Genomic DNA, 22,933 nt, shown 5'->3' with positions numbered 1-22,933 from the left:
GCAGGAAATCCAAATGAGCATTCCAGAGAGCAGTAAATCTAATTTTCATTGAATTTAGACTGACTAAAAGAAAAGAACAAAAAGAAAGAAAGAAGAAAGGAAAAAAGCGAGGAGAAAACCCATCCATTTTCACAGCATATTTACAAAGTTCTTAGGGGCAGAAAACGTCATTTGGCAAAAGATCACAATAACTGTGTATAGGATTGCCATGGGCAAGAAAAAGTAAGAAGGAAATTATGGAAAGATATGGAGAGTCAAGTCGCTCATTTATTTGTGAGCCAGTATATGTCTCAAGGACCCTGGCTGGTGAAATCTTTTACATTTAAAACTGTGCCTGCAGTAAATAATGTTACTAAACAAAAGTGCATTTCCCACTTTTTCGCCATTGAAAAAGCCATGAAGCAATCAATAAAAGGGCCGAAGAGAATGAGAAATCTTTGCAGCTGATTCTACCACCTTTTGTCTGCGAGACTCCAGCCAAAGCTCTCTCCAGAGTCCCCAGCTGCGAGGAACATGATATTGACCCTGAATCAGGGAAAAGTGAGAGCAGCAAAACCTAGTTGTAGTTCTAAGTCTATTATAAACAGAATTAGAATTACTTTGGGACCAGTCGACGTGCAACAGTTCTGATGATTCCCAATAAAGTTGGCTGGCCATGAAGTTCAAGTGTACCCTTCATTGCTCTTGCATCGGCTGTGTTTGCGTTGATCAATTGTGTTAACAGTGTGTCTGCAATGTAACACATGACAGGCTTTCTCTGGCTGAAAAATTTTGAACTGATTTTTTTTTTAATTAATATTCACCCTGAGTTTGATTCAATGACTTTAGGAAATAGATTTTCTTTCTCTCTGTTTAAACATTCAAACACAGTATGTGTCATGAATTCATTTTTGTGTGCATGTGCTCAAAAATATACATTTAAGCATAATCAGAATGCTAACAAAATATTCTTATCTCTTTTTTAGCCTTTAGATGGAATTCTGTCACAGTTCCCCATGTCTTTGAAAACTTTGGAAAACCCATTTGTTCTGATCAAAAGAGAACTCCAAGCTGTAAATGAGTGTGTTTTTTTTTTTTGCATTAGAACTTTTTTTTTTCCTGCAATTAGATTGAAGAGATCAGGGAACATCTGCTTTGTGTCTGCCATTCAACAGCGAATTTGCATGGACAAGAGCATTTACAGTCTGAGCACTCCAAAAGGATGTTTGCCTTACCTGCTGGTAACAACACCGTTATCAAGCCTGCCAAGCTATCTAGACAGAGGGCTTCAGTTTTTCTCTGGCTTAAAAACGTTCTTAAGAAGCAAGAAATGGCAGGTCACTTCATTTTCAAATAATAGGTAAACTGTACCTCTTTAGCACGTTGAGGATGCTAATTGGTAGATAGCAAATTGCAAACACCAAAAGCACCACCATCAGCATCCGGGCTGTTTTTCGTCTGGCTCGGATCTGCTTTATTTCAGCAGCCACGGCGCTAATCCTGGACTTGGTCTGCTGTCCTGACCCTCGAGGCTGTGAAACAGGCTGCAGGGGCTTCCATTTCCTCTGAACCACAGATGATGTTCCAGGGATCTGAAAGAAGCGGAGACCCTCTATTGCTATCTGACTTTGGAAAGTTCCACTTTGGAGAAGTAATTATACGACACAGTAAGGAGCGTGTCCCAGACACCCACGGTCTGAGAGGTTCAAGAGCCTGTTTCCCTAGAATGTTTGAATGGAGCATGTTCTTGAATAATGCATTCAAGTGCCAAATAGGAGTTTGAATGGAAAAAAAAAAGTGGAAACACTACACATTTGTCAAAGTCTAAAGAGAGCTACAAATGGAAAAGATATCTCTTTATTAAAAGAGAAGTCATATATCCAGACAATGGAATATTATTCAGTGCTATAAAGAAATCAGCTATCGCCCTAGCTGGTTTGGCTCAGTGGATAGAGCGTCTGCCTGCAGACTGAAGGATCCCAGGTTCAATTCAGGCCAGGGGCACATGCTCAGGTTGCAGGCTTGATCCGCCCCCCTGCCCCAAGTAGGGGGCATGCAGGAGGCTGTGGATCAGTGATTCTCTCTCATCATTGATGTTTCTATCTCTCCCTTCCTCTCTGAAATCAATAAAAATATATTTTTTAAAAAGGAAATTTGCTATCAAGCTATAAAAAAAGAGAAACTTTAAATGCATATTACTGAAAGGAGCTAATCTAAAAATGCTACATATTATATAATTCAATTATGATACACCTTGGAAAAGATAAAACTATGAATACACTAAAAAGGTCAGTGATTGGCTAAAGGGAAGAGGGATGAATAGGCAAGTACAGAGGATTTTTAAGACAGTGAAAATATTCTGTATGTTGTCATAATAATGGATACATGACATGATATATTACACAATGTATTTGGATACAGTGTCCAAACCCATAGAATGTACTGCATCAAGAGAAAACCCTAAGGTAAATTATAGACTTCGGGTGGTTATGATGTGCCAGTGCAGGTTCATCAGTTGTAACCATTCCTCTGGGGGATGTTGATAATGGGGAAGCTGTGCCTAAGTGGAACTGGGACAAGTAGGAATTCCCAGTACCTTCTAGTCAACTTTGCGGTGAGCCAAAATTGCTCTAAACAAAACAAAAACAAAATAAAAACAAGCAGTTAATTTTTTAAAAAAAGAGGAAAATGAAAACTGGGTAAAACAGTAAAGGGATGACAACCCCATTATCTTCTTAGGAATCCTGGTTCAGCTCAGATACCTAAGTGTAAAGAGAAGGAAAAACGCAGGTAACTGCATTCAAGCCACCTGAATGGATTTTCCATGTATCACTACTGCCATCTGCTGCCAGCTGGAGAGATAGGACTTAACTACCTTTTGCTTTTCATGAGGTTTTTCAGCTTCTCAAGTTTGGCCAATGCAAACCTTTGAATGAAGGGAATAAAAAAAAAAATTCTTTGTTGCTTACTATGTATTGTTAACCAGTTTTATGGTCTGGCACTTTAACATGCACACAAAAACACTGAGAATCCCTTGTGGTCTTACATTAACATTTCAAATACCTGGGATTTGTAAAGACAGTTATACAACTTGTACTTTTCCATTTCTTTTCAAAGTTACTTGATAAAAGCAGGGAGTCCCTCCAAGTATAATATTTTCTTAATTATAAGCTCATGGAGATTGATAGGGTTTAGTGAGCAAAACAATAAAATTCAGCATGTGTAATTTTTTAAAAAGGAAAATGTGCCAGCAAGCACACCATACGGCCATCTTAGTTCTATTAAGATCACTCAGCTGTTGCTTTTATGTCTGTGCTGCAAACCCTGACAGATCAATGTGTCCCTGTGGCCTCTGCGAATGGATGTTGGATGGGTTTTGTTGCTTTATACATCACAAGATCCAAGCATGTTAGATAATTTCTAATTTGAGAAGAGACTTTTACTTTGAGGCTCACACAGATGAATGAACATGATGCTCCTTTTGGCCATAACTATTCTCTCTCAAAAGGAAGCAAAAGAAGTTAATAGAAACCTGCCCTCAATTAGAAAGAAAAAAAAAAAAGATAGTGATTTATCTTCTGATTCTACCTATCCTGTCATGAAGACTGACCTTTTCATATAGGCCCCCTCAAAATTCTTACCAGTGGCTGGCAGGAGGCAGGAGCTGAGACTCTTTCCTAGTCTGTGAGTCTCTTTTTAAATAGGCATTTAAAAAATATAATTGAGGAGAAGCTGCAATGGAAAGTTCCAGAAGACTTTTAGTATGAATAACTCTATAAATGTCTGCTAAATGGCCTTGCACTGTTTTCCAAATGATCTCTGAGAGATCATTTGAACCTTAGCAGTTGTATTATTGAGTGCTCCCCTGAAGGAGAGGTTCAACAGTCTGCATCTGATGACTTCTGCAACCATCAGAAACAGTCCCCGTGAAGGGGATCTGTCCCTTTAAGCATGGCTCTGGTCCCTGTCACCAGGAAAAACTACAAAAAGATGTGATAACATCTTCTCTTGTTTCTTGGCTAATTTAGTTAAAGGTTTGTCATTATCTCTGATCTTTTAAAAGAACTTCCAGTTTTATTGAATTTTTTGTTTTTCTTTTTAATAAAGTACACTTATTTATTTAGGTGCAGTTGTTATACAATATTGTATCAGTTTCAGATGCACAGCATAGTGATTGAACATTTATAGACCTTACCATGTGATCACCACAATAAGTCTTGTAACCAGCTGTTACCATATAGTTATCACAGTATTGCTGACTATATTCACCCCCACCTTTTTTCACCCATCCCTCCGTACCACTCTCCTCTGGCAACCATCAGTTTTATTTTTTTTTAAATGTTCATTTTCTTTCTGTTGACTTTATTGTGGCGACATTGGTTAATAAAATTATGTAGGTTTCAGATGTACAATTCTATAATACATCATCTGTATATTGTATGCTCATTACCCCAAGTCAAGTCTCCTTCCATCACAATTTATCCCTATAACCCTCCACCACCTCCCCGCCCCCTCAACAATCACCACTAATCTTCTGACTAGTGTTTCTACCTACTGCTGAAAAGGGGGAATTAAAATTTTTAACTATTACTGTTGTCTGTGCCACTTTGAAAGTTTTATTGCTTTTATTATACTTTATTTGCACTTAATCTTTATCATTTACTTCCTACTATTGGCTTTCGTTTTTAATATATTTTTCTATTTATAATTTCTGAAGGTAGAATGTTATGTTCCTGATTTGAGATTTTTTTTTTTTAATACAGCAAATTACAGCTGTAAATTTCCTTCCAAACACTTCTTTGGCTGCATTACATAAATTTTGGTGTATTGTGCTTTCATTTTCGTTCATTTCAAAATATTTTCTAATTTCTCTTGTGATTTCTTCTTTTACTGATTTAAAAGTGTAATGTTTAATTTCTATATATTTGTGAATTTCCTAATTTTATTTATATGGTTTATTTTTTGTATAAATCCATGGTAGTAGAATAATGTACTTATTACTTTACTCATTTCATTAATGTACATTTTTATTATTTCAATCACTTTAAGTGACTTCAGGCTTCCTTTATGGCCTATCATAGTCTGACCTGGAGAGGATTCTATGTGCTCTTGGAATTCCATGTGCTACTGGGATGAATGTGTATTCTGATTTTTGAACAATTTGTTGCAGGTATTTCTAGGTCCATTAGGTTGGTAGTTTTAAGTCTTCTGTTTCCTTATTGTTCTTCTGACTAGTGTTTGTACCTACTGCTGAAAAAGGGGGATTAACATTGTTAACTATTATTGTTGAATTGTCAATTTCTCCCTCCAGTTCTGTAGTGCTTGCTTCATGTGCTGTGGGTTTCAGTTGTTATGTGCAGAGAAGTTTAAAATTTTTATATTTTCCTGATGGACTGATTTGTCATTATGAAATGTCCCTGTTTATCACAATAATTTTTGTTAAAGTCTCTTTTGTCTCATTAATATTATGGCTACTCCAGCTTTCTTTTTGGTTACAATATTTTACATATAACCTATTTGCCTTTGAACATGAGCTGTGTCTCTTATAGATAGCATAGAGTTGATCATGGTTTTTTGCTTGTTTCACATATCCTGCCAATCTCTGGAGTGTTTGATTCATTTATATTTAATGTAATTATTAAGAAGATATACTTTACATCTGCCATTTTGCTATTTGTTCTCTCTATATAGTATGTCTATTTTGGTCCTCTATTTTCCCATTGCTGCTTTATTTGTGTTAAGTAGACATTTTCTAGTATAGCAATTTAATATCTTACTGATTCTTTCTGTTTAGATTAATGCCAACATTTTTTCATCTACTTTTCTTATTGTGGTTAAGCCTACATAACAAAACTTAAAATTTTACCATTTTAAAAATAAGACTTAAAATATTATTCTTCAATTACAGTTGAAATACAACATTATTTTATTTTCAGTGATTGATGTTTATATACCTTTACCAAATGATCATTGCAATAAATAGTTATTATAAGATTACTGACTATATTTCCTGTGCTGTATATCCTCATTTACATTTTTATAACTGGAGATCTGTACTTCCTAATCACTTTCACCATTTTCACTCATCCCCAAAATCGTCCTCCCATCTGGAGACCATCAATTTGTTCTCTGTGTCTATGAGTTTGCTTTTGTTTTATTTATTTTGTTTTTTAGATTCTAGTTAACATTGATCTTAGTAATATTTTGTTGGATATGTCTCCTAGGGCAAACTCAACAGTAGCAAAAATAAACAAGTGGGACTACATCAAACTAAAAAGTGTTTGCACCAAAAAAGAAACTAACAATAAAACACAAAAGCAACCCACTAAATGGGAAAATATATATGTAAATGATATATCTGATAAGGGATTAATATCCAAAATATATAAATAACTCAGACAGCTCAACTTCAAAAAACAAACAAGTGATTTAAAAATGGTCAGAGGACATGAATAGACATATCTCGAGACAGCCAACAGACATGTAAAAAGATGCTCAACATCACTAATCATCAGGAAAATGCAAATAAAAACCACAGTGATATATCACCTCATACCTGTCTGAATGGCTATCACTAATAAATCAGTAAACAAGTGTTAGGGAGGATGTGGTAGAATAAGAACCCTAGTACATTGTTTGTGAGATGGTAAATTGGTGCAGCCACTATGGAAAACAGTATGGAGGTTCCTCAAAAAATTAAAAATGAAACTATCATATGACCCAGAAATTCCACTTTGGTTATTTACCTGAAGAAATCCAAAACACTAATTCAAAAAGATACATTCACCCCTATGTTCATTGAAATATTATTTACAATAGCTAAGATATGGAAGCAATCTAGGTGTTCATCTACAGACAAATGGATAAAGAAGATTGGGTGCATATGGACAATAGAATATTATTTAGTCATAAAAAAGAATGAAATCTTGCCATTTGCAGCAACATAGATGGACCTAGAGTATATAATGCTAAGTGAATTAAGGCAAGGACAAAGATAAATAGCACAGATTAATTCTAACTTTCAATAATTTGCAAAAACTTTTCTCAAATATAGTTTCATTCTCTTTTTTCTTTGAATTACAACTTTTTAAAATACATTTTTATTGATTTCTGAGAAGAAGGGAGAGGGAGGGAGGGAGGGAGGGAGGGAGGGAGGGAGGGAATGAGATATCAATGATGAGAGAGAATCATTGATTGGCTGCCTCCTGCTCCCCCCCAGGCATGTGCCCTGACCTAGAATTGAACCCTGACCTCCTCATAGGTCAAACCACTGAGCAACACCAGCCGGGCTGAATTACATCTTTATATATTGTAAGCTGAATCTTCAGAGTTTTATAATTATTGCTTCATGCTATTGTCTTTTAAAGACAAATAGGAGAAAATAATTACAAAGAAAAATAAATTTATACTTTCTTCTATATTTACACACATAATTACCTTTACTGATGCTCTTTATTTCTATGTGTGGACTTGTATTACTGTCTTTTCATTCTGCCTCTGCAATTAAAATTTTCTGTCTATTTATTCACACTAGATTGACTTGTCATCACCTAATATTAATTATTGGTAAGTTATCTTAGAAGAGTGTTGAAGAATAAAGGGAAGTAGAAGAGACTGATAAAAGTTGAGAAGGAAAGGTCTTTCAAAATTGGAAAGAACTTTAAATGTTGAAATTTAGTGTCAGACTCAGATATTTATCATATTTCATCTCCATTTCCATACAGAGTACCAGACACATAGTAGGTGCTTTTTAAATATTTGCAGAATAAATGAACATGAGTCCACATGTTGATTAAGATCAAAGTATTATAATATGTAAGGGCTAGAACTGGAAAGAATTCTTATATGCACACAGGACCAAGTAAACTAAGATTAAGCAGGTCTTTAAAAAGAGGAATTTTAAAAAAGAGTCTATAGAATTTCAAGACTGAGTGGTTCAACACTGTCAAAGAGAGAATTGAAGTCATTGATTGTAGCAAAGCATTGGATAATTCTTTTAATGATGCTTAAAGGTCTTGAAAAAGTCAGACAAGGGCACACACTTTGGGCGCTAATAATCTTACACTTATTAATTCCAATGTACGTAACGGATTCCATGCATCTTTGTACTATGAGTAAATAGGATAGGCATTCATTAATGTCCCACTTTAGCCTATGGCACTCCATGCCTTGCAACGTTGTTTATAGACATTAACAGTTGGACTTTGAGAGCTGCTCAAGCAGAATTCTATATAATTACTCACTTGGGGTTAATTTACTTTATTTTAGCTGCTAAAGTGAACTCAGCTGGACTTGCCATATTCTATTCCGATATGTTTTGTAAATGTCTTTATTTTCACAACCCAGGAGTTTTACTGTGAATCTTCTGAATCATGTGGCTTGTACTAACCAGGACAAGCCATCAAAAGAGTGTAAGTAGATTACTTCTAAACTTGTAATCCAATTTTGAACTTACTTTTAGAGCTTGAGAAATGGAGAACTATAAACTTAAACAACCAAGAAGTAAATTGGCTGGATTTGGTAGTTATCTAATTATTCAACAGACATTTTTTTAATACTTTCTTTAGGCAAGGTACCATGTTAATTGTTGGGGTTGCAGCTATGAACAACATAGATTCAGGTATCCCCAAGTAGTTTTAAAGTTAGGTCAATCTGTAAGTAAATGAATAAAACATAAGCACCTATTATATGTAATGCACACTAACCAGTAAAAAGATAGAACTAGGAAATGCTCTTAACACTGAATAGCTAAATCTAAGTCTAAATCTAAAATATTTTTATTCTTACATGCTCAATAAAATTTTTCTTCTTTAAGAATATTTTCAAATTCTAATTTTCCTCTGAACCTTTTTTTTTAATGAATAACTGGGCAATGGATTCCCCTTGTTTTCCTGTATCTAACCATTTTTTTTTAGCATTTATTCTTTAACTCACTTTTTTTTCTCACAAACTATTTATTGAGCAACTGATATGGGCTAAGCATGTACTAATGGAAGGATATAAGATGAAGGTGAGAGTGTACTTCACCTTCATCTTGTCTTCAACGTAGTAGAGTAAGGAAGGTTGACAAATAAAAAAGTCATTATAATGTTAGTTAAAAGTGCTACAAAAAGAAATCTAGTGAAGAAAGTAGTCATATAGTACATTAATTCAACCTATGCTTGTTATTTTAGAAATACATACAACATTAGTTAAAAGTCTGTATATACTATTCAATTATTTTATTTATTGAACACTTTCCATATAGTAGGCACTTGAATTAATTAATCTATTAAATGTAACAACACTGTGATGTAGATGCTATATAACCACACTTTAAAGATGGAGAGAGAGAGGCACAGAAGTGGAAGTATGTAATTAACAAAATGCATCTATCGATTAAGTTGTAGAGTCAGGATTGAAACTCATATAGTCTGAACCTTGAGTCCATGTTTATGACTTGTTGATCATTTCCAGTTATTCACTCCCCAGCTTCTAAGAAGATCCCTATTGCCCTTTGTGAGTAAAGGGTACTTCCCCTCTTCATGGTCATGCTTAACCACATGCCTTGTTTTGACTACTGAAAACTGGGGAGACATAACTTATGCCAGTTCAAAGCAGAATTTTAAGAGACATTACATATTTCTTCCAGCTTTCTAGCCCTTTCCCTCAGTCCCAGAATGGCATGTTCCAGGAAGTGATGGTCCTTCAGCTCGTGTGGACAAGTGGAGCATAGTTTCTGCCCATTGGCATGGAACACGAGTGAGACAAACTACTATTACAAGCCACATACTTGGAGTTGTTTTTTTACAGCTGAATAACCTAGCAAACACCAACTAATATACCCTGGCTGGGCTGCTCACTTGGTTAGAGCATCATCTCATATGCCAGGAAGGTTTCGGGTTTGATTCCTGGTCAGGGCACATAGCTAGGTTGTAAGTTCCATACTGGTTGGGGCACACATGGGAGGCAATCAACTGATGTTTCTCACATTGATGCTTCTTTCTCTCTCTTTCTCTTCTCCCCCTCCCACCCCCTCCTTTATCTCTAAAGTCAATGAAAAAATATCGTTGGGTGAGGATTTAAAAAAAAAAAAGAATCCTTATGCTTTGTGGTGATGGATCTCTTAAAAAAATAAATAAAAACTGACTAGTATGATAATAGTTATCAAGAAGTGGGGAATAACAGTAACAAACAGCCTAAAATATGTGGCATTGGCTTTGTGGTCAGTGGAGAGTGTTGAGGAAATCATCATTAGGATTTGGAAAATCACCATCTATGTTTTACAGTGACATGCATTTGTTACTTTAGTTAAAAAGGTCAGGGAACAGAATGATAAAAAGTGTTGGTACTGGTTGCATTTATGAGATCATAAAAGAAAGGACTTCTTTGCAAAAATAGAGGAATATAAAATTTGAAATTATGAGACATACAGGGCTGAAAAATGCAGCTGTTGCTTGTATTCAACCACTAAAAGATGAACTTGAAAATTGCTTTGAATAACAGGGGATGAAGACGATTCAAATTAAGACTCATCCTCAGCCAAAAACCAAATAAAAGGTTTGTGAAATTATTTTAATGAATTGAAGTGGCCCAACAAATTCTTTCAGTTTGGTAAAATGTGTCAGAGCAAACAGACTAAAGGAATGGTTTTTCACAAGCCAGGTAAGCTCAAAGTACTGGCCATAAATTTAGAGACAGAGATATTGTAAGTAATGTCATTTAAATATGCAATTTACAAATAGAAGAGACTGATCTTTATCCTTTGTCTATACTTTTATAAACTACTACATGTGTTATTTGGTGATATTTTACAAATCAAGGTTTAGCTTAAATGCTACCTGCTTTGATTTAGATTCCCCTCCACTAAGCCTTCCTCTGATTCCCTGTGCTTATATTTATTTACGTAATTTTCATTCTGTACCTGACTGTCTCCCTTCTGTAGGCTATGAATTCATCAATGACATAGACATTTAGCTTTTAATCAGATATGCTTACAAAAAAATACAATAAATGTTTGATGAATGAACCACTGAGTGATTTACTACATAAACTGGAAAAAGCAACATTACCTAACAAATTTTAGTATTCCCAAATCAGCACTATCAACAGTTTCTAAAACATTGAATTCTGCTGGAATCTTCTATTGTTCTAAAAAATATATATATTTGAAGTTGGAGATTTAACCCACATAATAAAAATGCATCAGGAAAGTTTAATGGAATTTTAATTTGTTATTTCTCATAAAAAGTAAAATTTATAGTATCAGTCCTAGACAAAAATCAAGTCAATTAATCACAGAGGTTTAAATTTAAAGTCATGAAGGCAGTTCATAAAATACATTCCATAACAATCACTCTAAAGAAATGCCTGGACACATTGCCAGGGCCAGAGAGCCTTAGTGTTTTAGAAAAATGCACAATCCTTTGCTAAGCATCCTCTCTTAAGTTTCATTTTTAAGCACATCCTGAAGAAAGCACAAGGACATTGTTTGAAATACATACCTGTCGGCACCAGAGTTTACGAAATATCTGCAGATAGGCCAACACCATGAGACAAAGAGGTGCCATGTATGTCACCAGAAAGAAACAGATGTGATACATCTTGGGGTAAATTTTCCCTGGAATGAAAGTCAAAATAATAAAATCATATAATTCATAGATATTTTTAAAGGTAACTTTGTTATTGTTGAGATTTACCTTCTATATAATTTCACTGGCACATCTATATACAAAGGGGAAAAATAATTTACATTAACTACTTACATTCATTCAGTGTCTGTATGTACAAAATGTGAAGTCTTAATTTCATTTAATGACCCAGAGAGGAATAACAATTAGCTATTTCTTAATTTGTGCTGTCAGAGTCTATCCAGTCAAGTGTTCATTTATTGAAAGCCCTTATTTGTTTTGATTACATGGGGTTAATTAATAAAAGTTAAATTGGATTTTCCTACACTCACATTTACAAGAGGGGACATGACTCAATCAAAACCTAATTACCAATGCTTTTGTTAAAATAGCAAGAGAATGTAAATTCAGTTGATTTCTTCTTATTAAAATATAAACTGTACCTTCAAATGTGGAAAAAAATGGAAAAAAATACAACAAACATTTGATAAATAGAACACATACAAAATTAATTGTTAAGTATGTTGTGTGTATATGTATGTATGTATGCATCTACTTTTAATAAAAATGAGATTTTTAAGGGATTTTTAAAGTTAGTATTTTTTAGAAGTGTTTTTAAAATATATTTTATTGATTTCAGACAGGAAGGGAGAGGGAGAGACATTGATGATGAGAGAGAATCATCCATAGGCTGCCTCCTGCATGCCCCCCACCAAGTACCCTGGCCATAAATCGAACCATGACCTCCTGGTTCATAGGTCGACACTCAACCCCTGAGCCATGCTGGCCAGGCAAAGTTAGTTTTTAAAATGACATGGGTATTGTCTTTTTTACATCCATCTCACTTATTAGTCACTAGAGGCCAGATGCACGAAATTCGTGCAAGAGTAGGCCTTCCTTCCTATGGCTGCCAGCACCAGCTTAGCCTCTGGCACCCGGGACCCAGGCTTCCCTGTGGTCACCAGCAGGCACCTGGGACCTGGGCTTCCCTTGCAGCTCTGGCTTCATCTGGAAGGTTGTCCGGAAGGACATCTGGTCTAATTAGCATATTATGCTTTTATTATTATAGATTATTATAGATAAGCATCTATAGAAGTATAACTATTTCTTACTTATCATTAATTCTATGAACACAAGTAAATCTTATCGCACATTAGGCATTTATTAAACAGTTAATAAATTAATGAATGGCATTGTGGCTTAACATTATTACTATTACTATTACTATTATTATTATTATTATTATTATTATTATTATTATTACTAGAGGCCCAGTGAATGAAATTCGTGCATGGTTAGGGTCCCTAGCAGCTGCTAGCTGCCAGCTGGGGCCTCCCTTCCGTGACTGCTGGCTGCCGGCTGCTGGCTGGGGCCTTCCTGTTTAACACTGCCCCCTGGTGGTCAGTGCACATTATAGTGAGCGATCAAACTCCTGGTTGGTTAAACTCCTGAGGGGACACTTTGCATATTAGGCTTTTATATATATACTAGAGGCCCAATACACGAAGATTCGTGAAAGAATGGGCCTTCCTTCCCCTGGCTGCCAGCACCGCCTTGGCTCTGGCAGGAGCCGCCTTCCTGCCTTCCCACACTGCCCAGAGGCCCAGAGTGGCTGGGGTGGTGCGGAATGCCTTCATCGTCGCCATGATGACAACGCAAGTGTCCTGCCCTGTCACTGCTGCTTGGAGTCTGCGTATGCAAATTAACCCGCCATCTTTGTTGGGTTAATTTGCATGCTCATTCCTGATTGGCTGGTGGGCATTGTGAAGGTACGGTCAATTAGCATGTTACTCTTTTATTAGTGTAGATTATTTTGCTTTCCTAAAATAAATATATTACTGATTTTTTAAATGCTTTAAAGGATATTTTTCTTACACTAGTACTTGAATATATTACTTTTACTTAAAAGTAAAACAAAAACCAGAAAAATATTCTGCATGGATTCCATAGATATTAAATGCAAAAATTAGAAATAATTCTAACTAAAAGCTAACAAAACAAAGGGTTTTTTAAATTAATTTCTAAAAATTACACAAGTCATTTTAATTTTGATATTTACAATGGGGTTGGTTCCATACTATCATTGAGGGATAACTCTATCACCACCGTGCATTTTATTATTTTCTTACTTCAAAAAGGGCATATTGTATAGAAGCATGAAGACTCAGGTATGCCATCAAATGTGTTAAGGGCAATATATAGTTAGGATCAATGAATAATAATTGTCATGATCACCATCCTAATGATAACATTTAATGAACAATCTTTCAATTCTTACTGAATATATTTTAGACATATCTTTAAGTTGAATACCCTCCATTTGATTTCATAGCCTTATCTTCTAGAGTTGGTTGAGTTTAATATTCGCCTTATTCTTCCTTCTAAAACTCGGTCTTTTTTCTCTGATAGAAATATTTTCCTATCATAATCTTCAGAGGAGACAGCAGGGGGTATGTGCAGTTAAGGGGTCTAAGAGCACAATGAGTCATTTTTAGCTTCTCTGTGTCCCAAGTAGCTTACACCTAGCTCATCAGTTTCCAACTCCCTTTCAAGCTTATCCTGTAAAACAGGCCAGTTACATAAAAAGTGATGGAACCCAAGCAGCCCGACTAGAGGAATAACAAACAGCCATTCCCTTTGAAGTGCCACAGCCCCAGCAGCATTTGGTGAGCCAATTTCCAAGAAGAGTGACTTCAGTGCTTTCCAGGCACCTAAGTGGCTTTGAACTTTTGTTTGTTTTAAAGAAGGTGTCACATGAGCTCCCCACATAAAGATATAGCTTTGAAGCTTGCATACCTGGGAGGCCTTGATGTCTGCATCAGACTAACTGAATTGAGTGAGTGGAGGAAGGTAGATTTTAATAGGCTTTTATTTATTTTTTAACTGTAGCTGTGGTTCCCATCACTGTGATAACAGTCTGAAGTTTTAAACAGATGGGAGAGAAAGCTCATTCAGAGGTCGCTATATTTATATAAATACTTGGGAAAATATGTAATTGGCTGGTAAACACTTATTATGATAATGAACACCCACACAGAAAAGCTGATCAAGCAAAATTATACTTTCAGGCTGGGATAGTAGTTTGTTTTAATAAAGATATTATTATACATAATTGGGGTAACATGATAATCTTAAATTCCTCATTTCATGCTTAGAGTCTAAGCTGATCGGAAACCCAGAAATACCATGGAAATGTTAAATTGTCTGTGTTGAAGTTGTCTTTGTAGCCTCTCTGCACTTGATGAGCAATGTCTTAAATATATTTTAAAACATTTATATACAACCTAGAATGTAGCTACATGAAACTTGTCCCACTAAAGGATAATCTAAGTTAGAAAACAGCATTTTGAAGATTGATAACCATTAAAAATTGGTGTTTCTACTCAACTGATGAATAGGCATATCTGAATAAATCCTTGCATACATATTAAAGCAACAAAAAGGAGCAAATGTGGATATTTATTTCAGCTTTGAAATCAGAGATTAAAGAATAATATCATATATTAGATAAAACTTAATTTTTTTTATAGAGAGAGTAGAAGGGAGGGGGAGAGACAGAAACATCTATTGGTTGCAATCAAGAATTTAACCTGAGACCCTGCAGTCTGGGGGCGGACACTCTATCCACTGAGCCAGACTGGCTAAGGAAAACTTAATTTCCCTCAGATGAGTTAATTTCCATTTGTGAGCCAACATGTTAATCTAATTATCTAAAAACTACAAACATTTTCTACTTCATGGTACTCCTATCAGGGATTTAATGGCAACTAAATTAAAAATAATTTCCCAAATATTTAATTTGAGCCACCTTATCAAAGTTTATGGATCGATTAAAGCTTACCTAAATCTTTAATATATTTTAGTATCTTCCCCTAATAAATATTTTAATAAATGTTCTTATTAACATATATATATGTATATATGTATATGTATATACATATATACATATACATATACATTTATATATGTATATTTATATATACATATATAAATATGTATATATACATATAAATATGTATATATATACATATTTCTAGATTTTCAAAATCTCATAAAGACCAGATGCCATAATGAATTTGACCGTAAAAAAGAGATCCATTATTATGTTTTTTTCAGACCATTAAAGAACAATTTGGCAATAAAATCCAAAAGGAGAGAATTATATATTCCCAGTGTCCAGAACTATGTTTGACAAATAGTGCCTGCTCATTAAACATTGGATGATAGAATAATGAGAAAATTATTTCACTGTTTGAGTGCAAAAAGAAAGTTGCTTTCCTCCCAATAGAATCATCCTGTGAAACGATGCATTTATAAACCAATCAATCAAAAACGTATGGGTATAATTCTGGAAGAATTTTTAAGTTTTAGAAATGTGAATTGATGTGACTGAAGCAAACAATGAACATATACAAATACATATTTTAAGATCATTAAAATAAATATTAACACATTTTGTTTGTTTTTGAGTGTCAAGTGTGCCTACCAAAAGTTCCGGTTTGTGGTCATTTTTTCTTCTTCTCATCAAGCCATAGGCAGTAATGAATATAATGACTTACATAAAATATCACATCTTTCTGGTAATATTTTCAGTATGACAGAGTTCTCAGTTATTTTGCACAATGAATGAGACAGCATTTTCCAAAGGTTATTTGATAGATATGAATCAAGAGACCACATTGTTTATTGTCTCTTTTCACACTGAATATTGGTTGTAAGACAATTATGATATCACTGTCTGCTTTTATAACTACATTACTGATATAACTTAGGATAAAGAGAAAAAAACACAGTTCAAAACACATTTTTAAAAATTGTGCAAAATGGTATTCAGATTTTAAGAATGTTTAAACTTTAGAGAGCTGACAATGTAAACTATAATTCCTATGATGTTTTTAAGGTTGTAAGTATCATACATGTATCTAAGTTATAACATTTTTTAAGTTGAATATGGACTTATAAATAGCCTAAGTTAGCAAAGCTCATGCTATGTAAAAATTATTATAAACTAAATGTCTAATGAGCAAAATAAAAACCTACTTTGGATTCTTTCAGATTCTTCTTGAAAAATTGTGATTAACAATTTCATTTAATATTGTCTCATTCATTGTGCAAAATAACTGAGAACTCTGTCATACTGAAAATATTAATGAATTTGTGGACCAGTCCCTCAGCCTAGCCTGCGGGATTGGGCCGAAACCGGCTCTTCGACATCCCCTGAGGGGTCCTGGATTGTGAGAGGGACCAGGCCAGGCTGAGGGACCCCACTGGTGTATGATCAGGGCCGGAGAGGGACACGGGAGGTTAGCCAGCCAGGGAGGGACTGCAGGAGGGCTCCAGGGTGTGTCTGGCCCATCTCGCTCAGTTCCAATCAGCTGGACCCCAGCAGCTAGCTAACCTACTGGTTGGAAAATCTGCCCCTGGTGGTCAGTGCATGTCATAGCAACTGGTCAACCGGTTGACTGTCTGCCCCCTGGTGGTCAGTGCACATCATACCAAGAGGTTGAGCGACCTTAGCATATCATTAGTGTATTACGCTTTGATTGGTTGAATGGCCAACCAGACAACCAGACAACCAGACACTTAGCATATTAGGATTTTATTATATAGAATTTGAAAAAGACAATTTTTTAGATTTTATTGTTTGATTTTGAGGATGATCAAATTCAATTTGGAGCCACTTAATTTTAGCCTTTATAATAATTTTAAGTAATTATGGGCTAATATAAAATCACTTTTAAGTAATTTTCCTAAATGACTTCTGAAAGCTTAGTTTAGATTTTTAGGTACTCAACAATAATTGCTTTTAAAAAAAATATTTTTGAAAATGTCCCTGCTAGAGCTAAATAATAAAAATTATATACATATATATATTGCTCAAACATAATTAGAAGATGATGTGGCTATTAATTGTAACCACTGTCAAAATTCACTACCTTTTCATACTGTTTGCTAATGGGAATTAACATTACCTGATTATTCATGACAATATAAAAAAGGAAAAGTTTATAAAAACTGCCTATAAACTTACTTATAAATGAAACTCCTAAAATACTTTAGTAAAAATATTATTAAATATTTGAATAGTAAGTGGGTGTTTTATCTAGTTGACATAATGAATAGTAAGTGGGTGTTTTATCTAATTACCATTTCTATAAAATTTTAAAAATCTCAACTTTGAACTGAAAGCTTAGATTTACATTTATCTATTTGCTTCATAATATTGACCAAAGAATTTATGGTTCAATTTCATCATGAATTAATTAAAGAATTCTGACCAAGAGATTTTTAGAATGTTTTCAAATATAACTCATTATAAAGCAATTGCATAAGAGACATATCACAATGGGCCCCAACCCACTTTCTACCCAAATACAATTCATTCATAAATCTACATAGTCCTACATTCCCAAAACTGTCAGTTGGGACCCTCTTCCTTTCTTCTGCCCATTGTGTAGATTTTCTTGCTTCCTGGGACATCCTTTTTCCTCTTCCCTGTCTGAAGAAACCCTGCTCATCTTAAACACATTGTGGAAATGTTAGCCCCTCTGCAAACTTTTTTCCAAATGTTAGAAGAGTAAATCTCAGCAACAAAAATGATATTTAATATTTGGGATAATAAAAAAAGTGAATTGTGAAATATAGCTATCATAGGACTTTAGAAAATGTACATTATCCTTTTAAACTTTATCTTGCTATAGTGAAAGCATATGCCTAATGTCTCAGTTGTTGACTTTTTCTCTTTCCAGTATTCTAATAAAGTACCAAGGTAGGAATTAACATAAATTAATTCAAATACTTGAAAATGTCATATGCATAAGGTATCCCATTGGTGCCCTGCTTGTTTTGGGGTACCTCTTTCTTTCTTTCTTTCTTTCTTTTTTTAAAAATATATCTTATTGATTTTTTACACAGAGGAAGGGAGAGGAATAGATAGTTAGAAACATCGATGGGAGAGAAACATCGATCAGCTGCTGGAGATGTGCCCGCAACCAAGGTACATGCCCTTGACCGGAATCAAACCTGGGACCCTTGAGTCCAAAGGCTGACGCTCTATCCACTGAGCCAAACCAGTCAGGGTGGGGTACATCTTTCTAATAGGCATACATGTATAGCTTTCTAATAAACCAATGTTTTCATAATGTTTAAATTCCGTAATTATGAGCCATTGTTATACACTTATTCAGAAGAGGACAGATTTTTTTTTTCTTCAAATTTTATGCAATAATTTTGGAACTAGTGCATGCTATGCTAAAATGCAGGATTTTAAAAATTTCCAGTCATTCTTTGCTGGGTTCAGATTTGTGTCACCACCCGGCACTGATTGAAGTGTTTCCACTGTTACAGAAAAACCTTAGACTGTCCCTGAGAGTTTGGGACCAAAGGAGCATAAACCTCTAAGCTTCTGCTTATTTAAAATGAACTACCTTACATATCATACAGGAGCGAAAAGGATTCACAATTCATATAATTCCTAAGTTATGTCATAATTATGCCAGACATAAACTTTATTAATTTAACTAGAGGCCTGGTGCACAAAAGTTCGTGCACATAGAGGGGTCCCTCAGCCCGGCCTGCACCCTCTCACAATCCAGGACCCCTCAGGTAGGGTCCCTAGGCCTGGCCTGAGATCAGGGCCTATCAGGGCTTTCCTTCCCCGGGCTGCAGGCAGCTGGCCCCACCCCCGCCGCTGTCACTGCTTGGCATCTGTGCCGCATTGCCCCCTCTCCCCTGCCACTGGTGGCCCCTCTCTGCAGGCGACAGGCTGGGGAGCAATGGCTTGGCTGGCCTGGGCCTCCCTCTTTCTTTGCTGGGGGGCGGGGCCAGCCCTGCGAGGAGCTGTCTGCCTACCTGATCTCCCCTAACCACTTGCTGGCCTACCTGACCACCCCTAACCACTGATCTGCCTACCTGATCCCCTCTAATCACTCTGCCTGCCTGCCTGATTGCCCCTAACTGCTTGCTTGGGGGCGGGGACAGCCCTGAAAGGGGCTGTCTGCCTACCTGATCTCCCCTAACCATTTGCCTGCATATCTGACCACCCCTAACAGCTGGTCTGCCTACCTGATGACCCCTAACCTCTGGTCTGCCTACCTGATCACCCCTAATCACTCTGCCTGCCTGCCTGATTGCCCCTAAGCACTTGCTTAAGGGTACGACCTGATCTCCCCTAACCACTTGCCTGCCTAACTGATCACCCCTAACCGCTGGTCTACCTACCTGATCACCCCTAATGCCTCTTCCTGCCTGCCTGATTGCCCCTTTCCACTTGCTTGGGGGCGGAGCCAGCACTGACTTCTGGTTGGAAAGCCTCCAGTTATTACTGGTCCATACGACCCAGGGTTTTATATATTAGGATATGTTATGAACTGAGAAAGCAAACTTAGATATTTTGACACAGAGAACAGCATTGGTCCACGTACTCAACTCCAGTCGAGTGTCCAGTTAGCACATGGTTTTCAAATGAAAAATTCAGTCATATTTGAAGCCCATTGGGGAACTTGACCCTTGAGCCATCTTATAAAATGTGAATCATTCCAGAATTCATGTTTGAATTCATATAAATGAGTCCTTTTCATTTTAGAGAATTTAAGAAAAGGTAACATAACCAGATCTGAATTGCGGAATAAACTCCTTCCATTTCCTATCTGAAAACTAGATCATAATATATAGCATTTCTAAAGGACCAGGACAGGTGGAGTTATTCTGTGAAACTATTTTAGGTTTCCACTTGGTTTTCATGCTTTTACAAAACTATGAACAAATGGCAATAAAACACACAAGGCCAGCTTTACAGTGGCTATGCAACTGACATTTTCAGTGTGCAGCTGTAACAGAAATGCCAGCTTGTGGGCCATGATGCACTTACCTCCCCATTGCTCGTCGCACACTGTGAAGAGGGTGGTTTTATTGGCCAATCCGGGGATCATGGTGGAGCACTCCATGACGATGGCCTGAGGGATCATTATAATGCAGGAGACAATCCAGATGATGATGATGCTGTTCCGGGCCCGCTTGGCTGTGCTCTTAAACATCAAAGGATGACAGATCGCATACCATCGATCCAGGGCAATGCAGCTCAGTGTGAGGACAGACACAGACACTGATACGGTCTAGAGAAAGAAGGACAGAGTACAAGAGAGGCACCTGGTATTACATGGATCACTCTTAATATTTTTACCTTATTAGAAAGGCAGTCACAACAAATAACCATATTTAAAATTGCCAAAAAAAATGTTCCATGCAGTGCTTTCCAATTAAAAAAAAATCTCTGCCAAAAATAATATTAAACATGTTTTAGGAAAAAAATCATATTTCTTATTGAACATGCAAAAGGTACGATGAAAGCATTGCAAACTTTTTTAATGCAAAATGTTTTAATTTATAATCTGGCAGTCTTTGAGTGATTCCTATCCTTATATTGTCTTGAAACTTTTCCATTGATAGAGAAAATCATATCCTCAACTGGAAGAAATAAAACACATATGATTAATTTGAACTGGAAAACTCTCTAATTTCACTTTATAAGTATAATCTTAAAGGGCTAAGCTCTATCAGTGTAGGCTTAGATTAGTTGATTACGCCTGGGAATTTCTTGGTGTTACTTAGAGTGCATTCAGACCTCTTTCCCAAACCAATCCCTTTCTCTTAACCAACTTCCATTACTTCCCTGCCAATATGTCTAGCACCCAAGGCCCCTCAATACTATTACTAAATTGGGGGTAGAATTGTTATGGTATTGATCTGCACACTTGACCTTTCATAGCTGCTGTGCCATATTTAGCCAATCAAGAAATTAGAAGTGTAAAATGTTCAACAAGGTTTAGTGATTTATTATTCATGAATTCTAATCAATGTGGGTGAAAGAGCTAGACATAGTATGGTTCAAATTACAAAGTCATTTCTAGTGTTTCTCTCTACTTTTAAACAGTAAGAATCTATTCAGAACAGTTCACTGAAAGACTGCCACCCAGTGCCTACAGTTAGCCAAAGCGCAGGGCCTTCTCTGTTAGGGGGCATTGTGTGAGAGACTATGCTGCATGTCTGATCCATCAGTAGAATCCCCTGAATGGACCCTTGACAATCAGTGATTAAATATGTACTGTTTGACGACTATATTTATTGGTGTGTTATACACACTAGCATTCAATTTACTTGATTTTCTTGAGGGGATATAAAATTCCTTCATATCATAAGTGATTATAAATGAAGAGTTTTGTTACTGCTTTTCACTTCAAGGAGTGCTCTTCTGAGTGCCTTTTTCATTTAGATTTTGATATTAGATTAAATCAACCAGACTGTTAATCATTTCAAATATGAACCTAGTGGGGGTTATGGATGTTGAGAATGAAGTGAAGTGAGATTATGTGAATTTCTTCTGTTGTCAGGTGCTTGGTCATTCACTCTTGCTGTGGGCATCCTGTGGTCAGGGTGATGCTGGAGGCTTTCTTTGGTAGAGAATGAGTCTGTTTTATATTTGCACATAGAAATGACAAAAAGACCTCAGAGACACATGCCAGTTAGAAGTGGAAATGTTGCCACATCACAGGTTTGGATGACAGGCACTAATAGATTGGAAGGTGGGAATGTGTGACTGTGAGTGAAGAAGCCTGTCTGACCATCAGGCAACCACAACCCACATCTCTATTGGCTTCTGTTCTTTTCCTGGCATTTCCTGTGCAGAACCATTTCTGTGCTCATAAAAAATAGTCACTTGGACTTGGGGGGATGGAGGGGGAATGAGAGATATCTGTAATACTATCAACAATAAAAAAATATATTAGAAAAATAGTCACTTGGAAAAAAAAGCCAACTACTGCTGTAAGTGAAAGAAAAAAATTAAAAATTAAATTATATATGTATATATAAAATTAAAAAAATTCATAGTAATTATTCAGCAACTAGCCTAATAAATGTTAATGGTCTTATCCTACCTAATAAAAGGGTAATATGCAAATTGACTGCACCTTTGCGATGCCCAAGCCAAGCCCAACAGCCAAGCCATGCCCACCAGCCAATCAGAGGGAGTATGCAAATAAACCCAACCAAGATGGCGGTTAATTTTCATACATAGTTGCCCTGAGCAGACTCCCTGTAATGGATCGCAGGGAGCTGGGTGTCTGCCGGAGGCTTTTGGCCTGGTGCACGAGCAGACCCCCCTGCGATTGATGACAGGGAGCTGGGAGTCTGCTCCAGCCCCAGGCCGAAAGCCTCCAGCGGAGGCTTTTGGCCTGGTGTTGGAGCAGACCCCCCTGCAATCGATAGCAGGGAGCTGGGTGTCTGCTGTGGCACCAGGCCGAAAGCCTCCCCTGAGGGGTCCTGGAATGAAGATGGTGCAGGCTGGG

At 36.3% G+C, this 22,933-nt stretch overlaps 1 protein-coding gene across 1 annotated transcript in view; it reads right to left on the bottom strand.

Annotated features, from left to right (window-relative positions):
* Positions 1-22,933, bottom strand: part of HCRTR2 (hypocretin receptor 2) — a 94,970-nt gene that overhangs the window by 2,821 nt on the left and 69,216 nt on the right. Inside the window, exons 3-5 of the mRNA XM_008151558.3 lie at positions 20,458-20,701; positions 11,463-11,578; positions 1,351-1,571 (exon numbers count right to left, since the gene is read on the bottom strand). Coding sequence (XP_008149780.1) covers positions 1,351-1,571; positions 11,463-11,578; positions 20,458-20,701 — 581 coding nt within the window. The remainder of the gene's footprint in view (positions 1-1,350; positions 1,572-11,462; positions 11,579-20,457; positions 20,702-22,933) is intronic.

This window comes from Eptesicus fuscus, chromosome 10 (assembly GCF_027574615.1).
Source record: "Eptesicus fuscus isolate TK198812 chromosome 10, DD_ASM_mEF_20220401, whole genome shotgun sequence".
NCBI classification, from domain to species: Eukaryota; Metazoa; Chordata; class Mammalia; order Chiroptera; family Vespertilionidae; genus Eptesicus; species Eptesicus fuscus.
Note: the sequence above shows the minus strand (reverse complement) of the source record. Positions and strands in the feature narration are given on the sequence as shown.